The 14,658-nt window shown below is 40.1% G+C and overlaps 1 protein-coding gene across 6 annotated transcripts in view; it reads right to left on the bottom strand.

Moving 5' to 3' along the window:
- Positions 1–14,658, bottom strand: part of COL4A4 (collagen type IV alpha 4 chain) — a 155,884-nt gene that overhangs the window by 41,510 nt on the left and 99,716 nt on the right. For all 6 annotated transcript variants that reach the window (XM_027514975.1, XM_027514951.1, XM_027514961.1 and 3 more), the window contains exons 32-37: positions 14,383–14,490; positions 12,789–12,970; positions 11,890–11,953; positions 8,623–8,697; positions 3,434–3,541; positions 2,751–2,858 (exon numbers count right to left, since the gene is read on the bottom strand). In XM_027514975.1, coding sequence (XP_027370776.1) covers positions 2,751–2,858; positions 3,434–3,541; positions 8,623–8,697; positions 11,890–11,953; positions 12,789–12,970; positions 14,383–14,490 — 645 coding nt within the window. The remainder of the gene's footprint in view (positions 1–2,750; positions 2,859–3,433; positions 3,542–8,622; positions 8,698–11,889; positions 11,954–12,788; positions 12,971–14,382; positions 14,491–14,658) is intronic.

Consider the following 14,658-nt stretch of genomic DNA (forward strand, 5'->3'; position numbering starts at 1 on the left):
AAATATTTTCTTCTGGTTCTTTACCAACTTAGTCTTTTAAACACTCAAAAAGGCATCAGAGAATACCCCAACAGAGTTGTAGGGTTTGTCAGTGACAGGAAACAGCCACAGTAATCAGAGAAACTCTTAAAATAACAAAATTATTTTGCTTGGAATCCTAAATTTACCACCAGTCACTGCATTTCACATTACTAAAAAGGCCATTGAAGAGGAAGAAGAACAGTGCAAAGATATCTTATCTCTGTACTGGTGATGTGAGCTTGCCCTGCTCTAGTTATTTGGCTGCATAGAAATACATAAGTGTATACCAGATCCTCAAAATAAACAACTTCCCTCTATCTATCTGACAAATGAAGAGGTGAGAGTGTAGAAAAATGTTACTTAGATTTTCAAAACAATAAACTCAGTGAGCCCAAAAGAAGGGATTTCCAGTTCTTCTAGGAGGAAGTACTCTTTATTTTACCAAAATTTACTGTACTTATGAGACAACTAAGGATTTCTCAGGTGCTACTGGTAAAGAACCTGCCTACCAAAGCAGGAGACCCAAGTTCCATCCCTGGGTCGGGAAGATCCCCTGGAGGAGGGTAGGGAAACCCACTCCAGTGTTCTTGCCTGGAGAGTCCCATGGACAGAGGAGCCTGGTGGGCTACAGTCTATGGGGTCGCAAAGAGACATAACTGAAGTGCCTAAGCACACACACACACATATAAGCCAACAAACAGAAGTGGAAAGAAAAGGGAGGAAGGAGATAGAGGGGTCTTGGTTACAGAGATCTACCAAGTAAGGCTTGACCCTTCAACTGTTGACGGAGGTGAAGACAGACTCTCAACTTCATAGCTACTCATTCAGTTGTTCATTCTTCCACTTCTCCATTAATTAAATAATTAATTGTATTTATTCACAAAAATAAATTTATAAATTGTAATTTTAATTTATATATATATTTACATTTTATTTATTTTTATAAATAAACACAATAAACCAACCAACAGACTTACTAGGAATCTGCTTGTACCAAGGATATAAAAAATAATTCTTAAAATTAAAAAGCTACTATATGATTCTGCAATCCCACTCCTGAGCATATACCTGGAGAAAACCATAATTTGAAAAGATACATGCATCCCAGTGTTCACTGAAGCACTATTTACAATAGCCAAGACATGGAAGCAGCCAAATGTCCACCAACAGATAAATGGATAAAGAAGATGTGTATACATATATACAGTGAAATATTACTCAGCCATTAAAAAAGAATGAAATAATGCCATTGGCAGCAACATAGATCAACCTAGAGAATATCATATTAAGTGAAGTAAGCCAGACAGTGAAAGACAAATATTATATGATAATGCTTATATGTAGTAATCAAAAAAAAATGATACAAATGAACTTATATACAAAACAGAAATAGAGGAGGGGACATATGTACACCTATGGCTGATTCATGTTGATGTATGGAAGAAACCAACACAATATTGGAAAGCAATTGTCCTCCAATTAAAAATAAATAAATTATATTTTTTAAAAATAGAAATAGAATATAGAAAACAAACTTATGGTTATAGAAAACAAATTAATGGTTTCCAAAGGAGAAATGGGGGGAGGGATAAATTAGGAGTTTGGGATTAACATATACACAATACTATATATAATATAATCAACAAGGACCTATGTATAGCACAGGAAGCTAATATCAATATTTTGTAATAACCTATATGGGAAAAGAATATGAAAAAATAGATATACATGTATATATGATTGAATCACCTAAAACTAAGACAACACTGTAAATGAACTATAGTTCAATTCTTAAAAATGATTCTTGGTTTTTAAAAAAGCTTATATTCTGGGATTTCCCTGGCAGTACACTGGTTAGGACTCCACGCGTCCAGTGCAAGGGGCAAGAGGTTGATCCCTGGTTGGGGAACTAGGACCCCACATGCCTCGTGGTGTGGGCAAAAAGTTTAAAAACTTTTTAAAATAAAAAAAAACTAAACATTACATTCTGCTTGGTGAGAAAGACCTCTAAACAAAAACAAATGTGGTACAATGTAAGTATTTTGCTAGAGGTATACAAAAAGTACCACGGAAAAAAATATTTTTTCTACAGTGAAAGAAAAGGACTGAAAAGGAATTAGTGCCATGGATGAATGGAGGGGTATGAGACTTTTTTATATATATTCTATTCTACTCTATTCCACAAGACCTATATTATAACCAATCTACTACACTTTTAAAGGGATAAAAACTTAACCAGGACAAAAACATTTCTTCATCAAAGATAATGAACACGGGTTCCTCCTTCACCATAGCATCTTATTCTTTTCTCTTCCTTCTACTTTTCACAGTTGGCAAATACACATTTAATACCTATATCCCCTTCTAAACTGTGAACTCCATGAAGGCAGGAACTATGTCCGTCTTCATCAACATTATGTGCCTAGTGTCTAACAGAGAAACCTAGGACACAAGAGCTTGATTCTCTGGGGTGAGCATAAATGCAAAGGCTCAAAAATTATGGAAAACAATGGGAGAAATGTCCTAAAAAATGAGCATCATTTTGGTAGAGCCGGTCAGGAGACCAGGCCAGTGCTGCCTGAGTAAGAAAGAAAAGGAGGTGTCCACAGGCATCCCGGAAAAAAGGGGGACCCCAGAGCATGTCCCTGGGGTGCAAGAGAGGCACTCTGAACTTGTGGGAGCATCATTGGCTAGAACTTTCTGAGGGGTCAGGGTTCCTTCTGACTTACCTTTTATTCCTGGAAGACCTGGTGCTCCTGGGTCCCCCAGGACGCCTCTTGGTCCAGGATCCCCCACTTCTCCTGGGGGTCCCTGCAGCCCAGGCCCCCCTGGACTACCTGAGGACAACAGAGAGGTTTTGCAGGCATCCAGGTGATATACAAGTTTCATTAACTTGGGAGACAATCTATATTTTTAATATATGGGTCCCTGGGATATTGTTTTATTACTTTTTCTTCCTTAACCTCCTAGTTTTAATCTCAAGAGGAGAAAATACATTTCAGATTAAAGTTGCCAATTTTGATTTGAAATTTTCACTTGGTTCTGAATTGGCAGGAGGAGGAGCCATTGAAATGTGGTGTTGAATGGGTGAGGTTTGTCTGAAGGCTAAAGAAGAGGAAACCAGCTTCCTGAATGGAAGAGGCCTCAGGGAAGGCTGGAGAGGAGCTTTTATCTGTCAGCCCATCACTTTGCACCTGGCATCCTCCTTGGATGGAGACAGGTCTGTCTTCATCTGTTCCCAGACCAACCCAGGGAGATCAGTCTATCTCCAACTTAGGGGTCAGGGATAGGTATGTTTAAGTGACTTGTCCAGAGTCACAGGTCTGGGAAATGGCAGAGCCAGCTCTGGACCAGTCTAAAAGACAAGAGCTAGATGAGTGCCCGGGAAGTCTCCAGGAGCCTTTCAAGTTACCTGGACATCCTGTTGGTCCAGACAAGCCAGGAGGTCCTGGCCTTCCGGGTGGTCCTCCAGGACCTTGAGCACCGGGCAAGCCCTGCTCTCCAGATGCTCCCAAACGTCCTAAAGAAAGAAGGATCGAACATCTGAGTAGTGGCAGTTGCTCTCCAAAGCAGTGAATCTATGAAACCTCCAGTTTCAGCTCTTTCTTTTCTACTCTTACTTTTACATACATACAATTTTTCTATTGAAAAGATAACATATAGGAAAAATGGAAAACAAAACACCTATAATCCCACCAACTTAACACAGTATTTCATATGTATAACACTGTGCAAATAAGGCCTCCAATTTTATATTCTGATTTTTAATTAGCATTGTATCATAAGTAATCTTCCAAGCTTCATATCATTTTCCTAATTATTGTTTTGAAACAACGGGCTGATAGCTTATTGAGTTAACCCTAGTTAAATTAATTAATTTTCTCTACTATTGGCCATCTGAGTTATTTCTAACTCTTACTGTTATGCATAATGATCTTTATATATTTTCAATCAGTTTTTTTTCTCCTATTAAATTGTTTCCTTAAGAAAAATTCCTCGGAGTAGAATTTTTAGGTAAGAGAGTCTGATATTTTGGTTGTTTTTAATGCATTTTTAAGGGCTGAAGTATTTTAAAGTAAATCACAGACATCATGGAATTTCATCCCTAAATATCTCAGGAGGTATGTCTGAAAACATAAGAACATTTTCCTATGTGGCCAAAATAACATCATCACAGCCAAGAAAATTAATCATGTTCAATACTCATTCCATGCTTGAGTTGCCTCAATTGTCCTCTTAATGTCCTTCACAGCTGCTTTGTCCTCACTGGGTCCCCTTCCAGAACCACATATTACATCTGGTGGATACATCTACTAGGTTAAAAAAAAAAAAAATCGACCATGGTCCTCTTCTCAGGACGTGACATGCTAAAGAGAAAGGCTCAGCTGCTTTTAGTGTTCAAGAACAGACCCCTCAGCATTTGGTTCTTGAAAGAGGTTGCCTAGTGGTTTTGGATAAAGTCTCCATCAACTCACATCACCACACGTAACCCACCCACAGCCCCACAACTCCGAGAGCATAGCATGTGCTCACTGAAGACTTTTCAGTTTTTGGATTTGTTTTCTTGCTAATCTAGTAAGAATGAAATGATACTTCAGACTCTAAGTCATATTTGATTACTAGAGAAGTTGACTTTGCCATGTATTTATTCATTATCTATGCCTGTAATACAATTTATATTTATAGGACAAACCAATAGTCTGTGCCAAAATTCATCAGTTGAATCTGCAAATAAATTACATGGTATTGTATTTACAAACCCACGGAGGTCATAGTCACTATTCTAAAACACAAGAAACAAGCCTGTGTTAGTCTATACTTGTTCCTGATCAAATTTTAGATCTATGAGCTTCACTGTGTATTGCTTTATTTATCCTGAAAATATCCCTGCAGTAAAGGTGTTCATTGAATTAGTCGCTCAGTCGTGTCCAACTCTCTGCGACTGTAGCCTGCCAGGCTTCTCTCATGGAATTCTCCAGGCAAGAATATTGGAGTGGGTTGCTATTTCCTTCTCCAGGGGATCTTTCTGACCCAGGTATCAAACCCAGGTCTTCTGCATTGTGGGGAGATTCTTTACCATCTGAGGGCAGCATTTTCCTATTTGCAAATGAAAGTTGTTTAGTCACTAAGTCACGTCCGACTCTTTTGCGACCCCATGAACTGTAGCCTGCCACGGTTCCTCTGTCCATGGGATTTCCCAGGCAAGAATACTGGAGTGGGTTACCATTTCCTTCTCCAGGGGAATATTCCCTGCCCAGGAATCGAACCCAGTCTCCTGCACTGGCGAGCAGATTCTTTACCACTGAGCCACCAGGGAAGCCCTTTTGCAAATGAAAAAACTGAACTATTAAAGGCTTGCCTCTCCAATCACAGTTGTATTAAGAACAGAACTTCTGAGTTAATCTCTACTGTATTTGCTCTCTGAAACAAAGGAAGGGGAAGTAGAACAGAACCCAGTACAATCATATAAAGTCCCCTGAGACAGGCTGCAGGTCCATGCCTTCCTGTTAGGCTTGTTCAAATTCAATCCAGCTTTTTTCCCAGTCAATGAAAATTGCATGTTTAGGTAAACTCTGTGCTGGTACATAAAGTATGATGTAACTTTAAAAATTTAAGCAAAAGCTATGGCATTTGGGAAAGGGAATGATTTAAATGGTGATAACCACAGGAGACCAGGGAAATAACACCAAGGCAAATTTTCTTGAAAAAGTGAGCCTATGCATAAAATAACTCAGCTTTATGATTTTTAACTTAAAATATTAGGTAATATAAAAGGTCTCCATTTTGGACTATTTTCAGCTCATGAAATCTTACTCTCTTAAAGGTTTTACATAAAAATAGCAGTAAGTGTGGAAATATTTCTTCATGTTTTGCTGACGATGACAATGATGAATCACACATTACATTTGTGTAGCACTTTTCAGTTTACAAATCGCTTTCAAGGAATCTCATTTGATCTTCAGAACAACCTGTAATCTGCTGAAGGCCAGTTTACAGATGAGCAAACAGCTCAGAGATGATAAGCAACTGGCTCAAGACCACATGTTCAGTGGTAATGGAGGTTGACTTTGTTGAACCAGTGACTTTCCTTTCTGAGACCTCATTCTGGTACTTCTTATGAACCCCTACAATGCTAACCTCAAAGCTATTTTCCCCTCCAAATGTACACACATAAGCTATACATCTCAGTTAAAATTATATTATCTAAATCTATTTGACATGCCAGAGGGAAAATACCCAAAGGGAAGGGAATGGAAAAGGAAGTTTTTGCCAGGGTAATGGCTTGTTCTTTTGTTAGATTTCCATTTTAGCAATTTATGGAATAAAAACAAAATTTAATTCATTGTTATTATAAATATGGCTTCCCTGTACCTATAATTTATTGAATTGCGGAGACGGACTGAGGAGCCTGGTGGGCTGCTGTCCACAGGGTCGCACAGAGTTGGACACAACTGAAGCAACTTAGCATGCATGCATGCATTTGAGAAGGAAATGGCAACCCACTTCAGTTTTCTTGCCTGGGGAATCCCAGAGACAGGGGAGCCTGGTGGGCTGCCATCTATGGGGTCGCACAGAGTCGGACACAACTGAAGCAACTTAGCAGCAGCAGCAGCAGCACAGAGTGTAAATGGCTTCCCTTGTGGCTCAGATGGTAAAGAATCTATCTGCAATGCAGGAGATGTGGGTGTGATCCTTGGGTCAGAAAGACACCCTGGAGAAGGGAATGGCTACCCAGTCCAGTATTCTTGCCTGGAAAAACTCCATGGACAAAGGAGCCTGGTGGGCTATATAAGTACATGGGGTCAGAAAGGGTCAGACACGATTGAGCAACTAACACACACACATAGCGTGTAAAGACGACTGAAATTCTATAAAATGTCTAAAGTTAAAAAAACAATTTTTTATTTATTCTTTAAAATAAATAAATACGTAAACAAATGAAATAAAAATTCCCATAATAGGTCTGCTCAGATAGTCTGTCATATGGAATGAAACATGACCATCACCAAAGAGAATTTGAAGATAAAGCATGAAACCATTAATACGAGATATTTAATTTACAAGTGCATGCTCAGTCACATCCGACTCTTTGTGACCACACGGACTGTAGGCCACCAGGCTCCTCTGTCCACAGGATTCTCCAGGCAAGAATACTGGAGTGGGCTGCTATTTCCTCTTCCAGGGGATCTTTCCAACCCAGGGATTGAACCAGTGTTTCCTGTGTCTCCCGCATTGGCAGGCGAATTCTTTACCACCGAGCCACCTGGGAAGCCCTTCATTTACAAGGTGCTCATCTAAATGTAAACCTGGTCTCTAACCTGTCCACTACAGCTTAACAGCTCTGGGCATCACTGATTGAACCAATTACCTGTGGAGAAACAAATATTCTTTCCTGGTAGTGGATATCCCTGTGTACACACCTTTGTACATCTGTCTGATTATTGACTTCAGGTATATTCCAACAGGCGGAATTAGTAAAAGGCTATGTGTATTTTGTCAGCTGTGGTCATCTACTGTAGGCAACCATAGCCTCTATGGAGAGCAAGCACTCACTGGAACACCGTCATCTGTTCTGAGGGGATTACCCATCAACTGTTGCTGATAAACAGAGTACTGTTTCCAAAGACTTGTGGATGATGGAGCTTTACCTTTTTTTTTTTTTTTTTGGTTTGCTAAGTCACTTCAGTCGTGTCCAACTCTGTGCGACCCCGTAGACGGCAGCCCACCAGGCTCCCCCGTCCCTGGGATTCTCCAGGCAAGAATACTGGAGTGGTTTGCCATTTCCTTCTCCAATGTGTGAAAGTGAAAAGTGAAAGGGAAGTCGCTCAGTCGTGTCCGACTCCTAGCGACCCCATGGACTGCAGCCTACCAGGCTCCTCCATCCATTGGATTTTCCAGGCAAGAGTACTGGAGTGGGGTGCCATTGCCTTCTCCTTTTTTGGTTTGGTTTTTAGTAAACTAGATCCACAGGAAATGCAGTATTCTATAATATTATATCTCAGCAACAGCAGCCCTCAGGGCATTCACCTATGCTTTTCTGAGTAGAAAAGAAAGGGTTGGAATGAAAACCTGCCACTGTAGTCAGCTGAGTGGTTCTTGCTTAATTATCATTTTTAATTACAGAGATTGCAAAAGGGTCCAAATTTTCATTTTTGACCCTGGGAAGTGTGTTGTTAACATCCCAGGTCATGGGACCCATGATGGCAAGAAGATGAAGAGTCTCTGGTATTCTCCTAGACCAGTGGTTATACACAAGTTTTCTGTTTCTTTATTTTTTTTTAAGTTTTATTTATTTATTTGGCTATGTCAGGCCTTTGTTGTACTGTACAGGCGTCTCTAGTTGTGGCACATGGATATACTCGCCCCATGGCATCTGTGATCTTAGTTCCCAGACCTGGGATTGAACCCTTAAAAGGCAGATTCCTAACCACTGGACCACCAGGGAAGTCCCTATACATAGTCTTCTGATACGTATGTTAATGAGTAAAGGGGGAAGAAAATACTGATATAATCATTCCCGGCTAGGAGGATGAAGTAATTGTTCTATTTTTCAAAACACACTTACTCTTTTTTGTTTGAATAAAAATGATGGGTCTGTACCTGGATATCCAGGGCCACCCGGCTCACCCTTTGGACCAGGCAGGCCAAACTGACTTGCAGATTCCCCTTTGTCTCCTGTAAGTGATAAAATACACACATCATTTAAGGGAGTTTATATTTTTTCTTTCAAGTGACATAATAACATTCACTTATTTGTGTCTTTATAGTCTATCTTTAATGTTCCAGAAAAGAATTTTTTTGAAAAATGCTTTTTCCCCCCTACATAAGAACATAGGGAATCCAAAGTGAGATTTAAGAATACACGTAAGAACACAGATGCAAAGTGTGATTTAAACACACACACACACACGTTTATAGTTCATGACAGTCATAAGAAACAAGATTGTTTATTCTTAAGCTTATTCTTAATAAGCTTAAAATTTTAATTTTCTAAAGGAGTTTCAAATTTAGATGTCTATTTAAGAAATTACTTGGCATTGAGTAACTATATCTTCATACTGTTTTTCAGGAAAAGAAAGCCGAAACTGTTACTGTTTCGGCTACTGCAATCACATTTCAAGCTCTCTGCAAGGAAGCTCAATTCAGTGTCCTTGTAAAAAAAAATCACAAAAAGTCATCTTACTGATGACTTCACAAGGCACATTCAAAGGCCATTGTAGGCAGTGATTCCCATAGTCCCACAGAGCTGTTCCACACTGCTGCTGTGTCCTTTCAGACACAAAGATTCATTAATACATTATAGCTGAGAGTCAATTAAAAGACACTTACTTCTTGGAAGGAAAGTTATGACCAACCTAGATAGCATATTAAAAAGCAGAGACATTCCTTTGTCAACAAAGGTCCATCTAGTCAAGGCTATGGTTTTTCCAGTAGTCATGTATGGATATGAGAGTTGAACTATAAAGAAAGTTGAGCATGGAAGAATTGATGCTTTTGAACTGTGGTGTTGGAGAAGACTCTTGAGAGTCCCTTGGACTGCAAGGAGATCCAACCAGTCCATCCTAAAGGAGATCAGTCCTGGGTGTTCATTGGAAGGACTGATGCTGAAGCTGAAACTCCAATACTTTGGCCACCTGATGCAAAGAGCTGATTCATTTGAAAACACCCTGATGCTGGGAAAGATTGAGGGCAGGAGGAGAAGAGGATGACAGAAGATGAGATGATTGGATGGTATCACTGACTCAATGGACATGACTTTGAGTAAATTCCAGGAGTTGGTGATGGACAGGGAGGCCTGGCATGCTGTGGTTCATGGGGTCACAAAGAGTCGGACACGACTGAGTGACTGAACTGAACTGAGAGCCAATTATAAACAGAGGATTCAAAATGGTGTAGTAGGGAAGGGCAAAATAATTGATGAGGTTGTAAGAGAAGAAGAGAGCTAATTAGGCATATGTTGTAGCACCCGCCCACCAACACCCCTTTAAAGGGGTCCCACCCACACCTTAGAGAAGGTTCTCTTCTACCTGACCCTACTTATAATTGGGGTTAGTCATTTGAAGGGTACAAATCTGGTCCATCCCAGGTCAGCCAGTCTTTGAGAAATTATAATAAAAAGTAAAAATTTGAGGTCCTTGTCTATTGAGGCAGAAATCAAAAGCATTTTCATGATGGAGGTTGGTTATCACAATGTCCTGATACAGATCATGTTCAAGTGCATTCCAAACAAATCCAGAGAGATCCAGAAAGGACACTGAATACAGAGTGATAAAGCCAGTTGTAGGCAGATAAGTGAAAATCAGACAATGGAGACAAGTCTCAAGAGAAAAACTATGGATTTCCCAAGGGGTAGGTTCCATCAGACTGTGGTCCAGCAGAACTATAGCTCATATTGGTGGGCTCCATGAGACAGCTCTTACTTCAGTACCTTCATTGTACTTCATTTTCTGGAAAAGATGACCAAATGCAAGGAGGAGGGAAATGAGAAGAAATAGGTTTGTTCTTTGAGAGAGGCGAAACATCTATAATAAATGCATAGATGAGTAGAAGAAGAGACAAGGAGTGTGTTCTGAGCACTGAACCTATACAATGTCAAAATCAAACATGAAAATTTTCCTATATGTAAGTATTTCTGAAGAGGAGATCTAAATTAGTCTTTCTGAATAAGTAAGGGTGCACAGTTCATGTTTTTCATATAACAATTATGCCATTATTTATGGAGTGTCTCTCAAAGTAAAAAGCATGCTTCACTGGTAGTAAGGGAGAAGATTTTTAGGCAGCTTCTAATTACTGTTTCATATTTTAGAGTTATTTATTTTAACTTATATTAAAATAAAACATAACTGTACATCAAGCCTATAAATTCACAGATAGTGAGGGTAAGGCTAAGGTTTAAAAGGTGAATCATTTTAAAGTAGATTTAAAGAAAAATATTAACCCAATGGTACGCAAAAATAGGAAAAATATTAAAGCTTGTGTGTAAACATTGCAATTTAAGATAGCCTGATTTTTGTTTGTTTGTTTAATCTGCATAACGAGTTAATGAAACCTCTTTTTCTAAGGACATTTTTAACCTGGGGTTAACATTTTATTCCTGTTTTCCTGGAAACCTGATAAAGGTAGAATGTACGTTGACATGATAAAGGTAGAATGACAAGGCAACGTTGCCCCTGGCATAAATTAAACTAAGTCCTGTGAGGCCAAATGCAGCCTGCAGACTTTTGTAAATAAAGTTTTATTGGAACACAGATATACCCCTTTGTTTTCATGCTGCTTTCATGCATGCTGTGTTTTCATGTACTGCTGTTGCAGCAGAGCTCACACAGCTAAAGATATTTATGATCCGGCCCTCTGTAAAAAATACATTTACTGACCTTTAGCTTATGGCAAAAAAATCCCAATTTTAAATAACACTTGGCCCAGGAATTCTTAGTGCACTATTAACACTTGGTGAGAAGCCATGGCTTTGGCTTTCTCTATCTACCATGACTCTTGTAACCGAGCCCCTAAAAGCTATACCTATGCGTTTTTAGAAGAGATACTGGTTCCTCTGGGGCATGGGACATGGGCCACCAATGTGGCCCTGTCTCCTTGCACCTGAGCTGTCACTTACAGAGCTGCAGTCACTACAACAGGTGTGAGGACTCCTACCAAGCACGCAGACATGTTTTCTACACAGTACCATTGGGCCTGAATGACATATACAGATGATTTAGGTCTTATCTGACTAGCTAGTAGAGTCTGTGAAGAACTCTTTAAATGCTGCTTGATAGACTTTGCTTTTCATGCCAAAGGTACTTGCTCACAATCTTACAAACATCCAGGACTATGAGCTTGGTGGATGGCTACTGTATTTCCAAGCCATACCTTTAGGTCCTCTTGTACCATCCATTCCTGAAGGTCCCGGGCACCCTGGAGAACCTGGCTCACCCTGATAGTTTAATGAAACAGAAGTAAGACTTTAACCGAATTTCAAATACAAATGACACACTCTTGACATGACCCAGTTATCATTTTCTATAACAAAGTTGGCTTTTATAATTTGCTGTGGTAAAGAAAATTGGAAATGGATTGCAAGCATATCACTGCATACATCTAGTTTGTAAAAAGTTGGCAAAATGCTTCCAGAAGTAGTGATACCAACAGGAGGTATCCAATTCTCTATATTTGATTGTAAAACAGTAATTGCATCACATCATTTGAACTTTAAGTTTTGAATGAATGAACTGATACCAAATAAAATATTATAAAGCTTTAAAAATCTATTTTACTCCAAAAAATGAGTAGCAGAGTATGCTATACATTTTTCCAGAAGTTGTAAATTAGGCTCCTACAGCTGTACTTCCTGGGGTATTCGGCTCATGATTGTAAAGATAAAAAATATTTACAACAAAATCTATGATATCTGCCATCAGATAGGAAGGCTTTGAAAGCAGAAATTGGGTCATTTTTTCACATGACTCTTTAATCTGGTGAACCAGCAGTCCTGAGGCAAGTCTTTCTGAAGCTGTTTAAACAAAGGAGGGGTAGTATGCGGAGTAAGTGACTTGATCATCTATCACGCCTGGAACCAGGCATGAGCACTGGTCAGAAATTAGTTACATCATGGCCTTCCAGAGTCTCCATTCTTCTCTTGACCAACTTCTTATATTCTAAAAGCTGTTGAAAGGACCCTGACATACACTGGCAAAGTAAGATGCCTAACGGGCATCCCCAGGACAGAAAGGTTTTATTATTTCTTTCCTTCCAAAACAGCAGCTGCTTACCTGGTCACCCGGAAATCCTGGAAAACCAATGTTTCCTCTCAGCCCAGGTGAGCCTGGAGGGCCTGGGGGTCCAGGAAGCCCTGGCTGTCCATTTCTTCCGGGCTCCCCAGGGTGAAATCCAGGTGGTCCATGGCTTCCTGGCTCTCCTCTCCTTCCTTGCATCCCAGGATGACCTTTATCACCTGATGGAGTTGGAAGAGTTACAGACCTCTCGGAGGAAATTTGGGGCTGGGCGATAGTTAGGCTATAGGTCTTTGGTCCTGCTTATAGGAGATGAGGGCTTCCCTGGTGGCTCAGATAATAAAGAATCTGGCTGCAGTGTGGGAGACCAGGGTTCGATCCCTGTGTTAGGAAGATCCCCTGGAGGAGGGCATGGCAACCCACTCCAGTATTCTTGCCTGGAGAATCCCCATGGATAGAGGAGCCTGGTAGGGTGCAGTCCATGGGGTGGCAAAGAGTCAGACACAATTGACTGACTAAGCATATAGGAGATGAAGCCATGTCCTAGGAATTAAGAATACTAATTCCTGCCCTAAACCACATCACAAAGGTTTCTGGCTTCTGTGATCTCACTGTAAAAAGGATTCCTCCATAAAGAGACCCAGGGCTATCCAAGAGAAGGATGCTTAATTTATTCCAGCATCACTTGCTTTATTATAACACGCTTATTTTACAGATGAGGAAGGACTCACCCAGAGAAGTTAAAACATTCATCCTCTAACAACTAAAGAAAGAACCCAGATCTCATGCAGATCAGGTCTAAACCAGGGAAGGGGAACACAAACTCGCCATCAAAACCCTTGTTATGCAGTGCATCTGAAGGCCAACAGCACAGGTATTGAGGAGCACGTTAGAAATCCAGACCTGCTGATTCAGTAACTGCATTTTAACAAGGGCTGCCCATTGAAGGCTGAGTAACACCTTTTGTACTTGAAATTCTGGATAGTCACTGTGCTGCTCGTTTTAATGAAAGTGTTAGTCACTCAGTTCTGTCTGCCTCTTTGCAACCCCATGGAGTGTAGCCCACCAGGCTCCTCTGTCCATGGGATTCTCCATGCAAGAATACTGGAGTGGGTTGCCATTCCCTTCTCCAGGGTATCTTCCTGACCCAGGGATTGAATCTGGGTCTCCTGCATTGCAGGCAGATTCTTTACTGTCTGAGCCACCAGGGAAGCCCAAACCCAGGAATACTGTAAACCTGGAACCAGTATTTCAAGTATCTGTCTGGATTGATTCTAGTTGGGAATATCCGAATCTATTTCTCTTTTATTCTGCTTAACTGTTTCACAGTAGATGGGATCTTCCCAGATCAGGGATTGAACCCGTGTCTCCTGCACTGGAAGGCTGATTCTTTATCACTGAGCCACCAGGGAAGCCCCTAAACACATATGAACTATAACTAAGTTCTAACATGGGAAAAAAAGGACCATGAGGGAGATTCCTAAGCATGTATTTTTATTTTTATCTAAAGAATGACCTTTCCTAAACTCTGTATTACAGTTTCCTTGCCAAAGTGGTCTAATATACATGCTTGTTTGAATGACCTATAAAGAAGTTAATTTACTTGGTATGGTTAAAAAACAAAAGCATTTACCATTTTCTCCTGGGAATCCACCATCCCCAGAAGGTCCAGGTTCTCCAGTTTCCCCCTTCTTGGAAATAATATCCGTTTCTCCTTCATATCCCGGGGATCCTCTTGCTCCTTTAGATATTAATTATATAAGAGCAAAACAAATTATGACTGTATAAGAAGCATCAGACATGTGATTATTCCTTTGTGGCTCTTCACATCCAGTTTGCAAATTCTCATTCAACCTAAACTGTATTTATGTTCATAGACTGCACGGTATCAACATTGTTGATTGACTTC

The sequence above is a fragment of the Bos indicus x Bos taurus genome, chromosome 2 (assembly GCF_003369695.1).
Source record: "Bos indicus x Bos taurus breed Angus x Brahman F1 hybrid chromosome 2, Bos_hybrid_MaternalHap_v2.0, whole genome shotgun sequence".
NCBI classification, from domain to species: domain Eukaryota; kingdom Metazoa; phylum Chordata; class Mammalia; order Artiodactyla; family Bovidae; genus Bos; species Bos indicus x Bos taurus.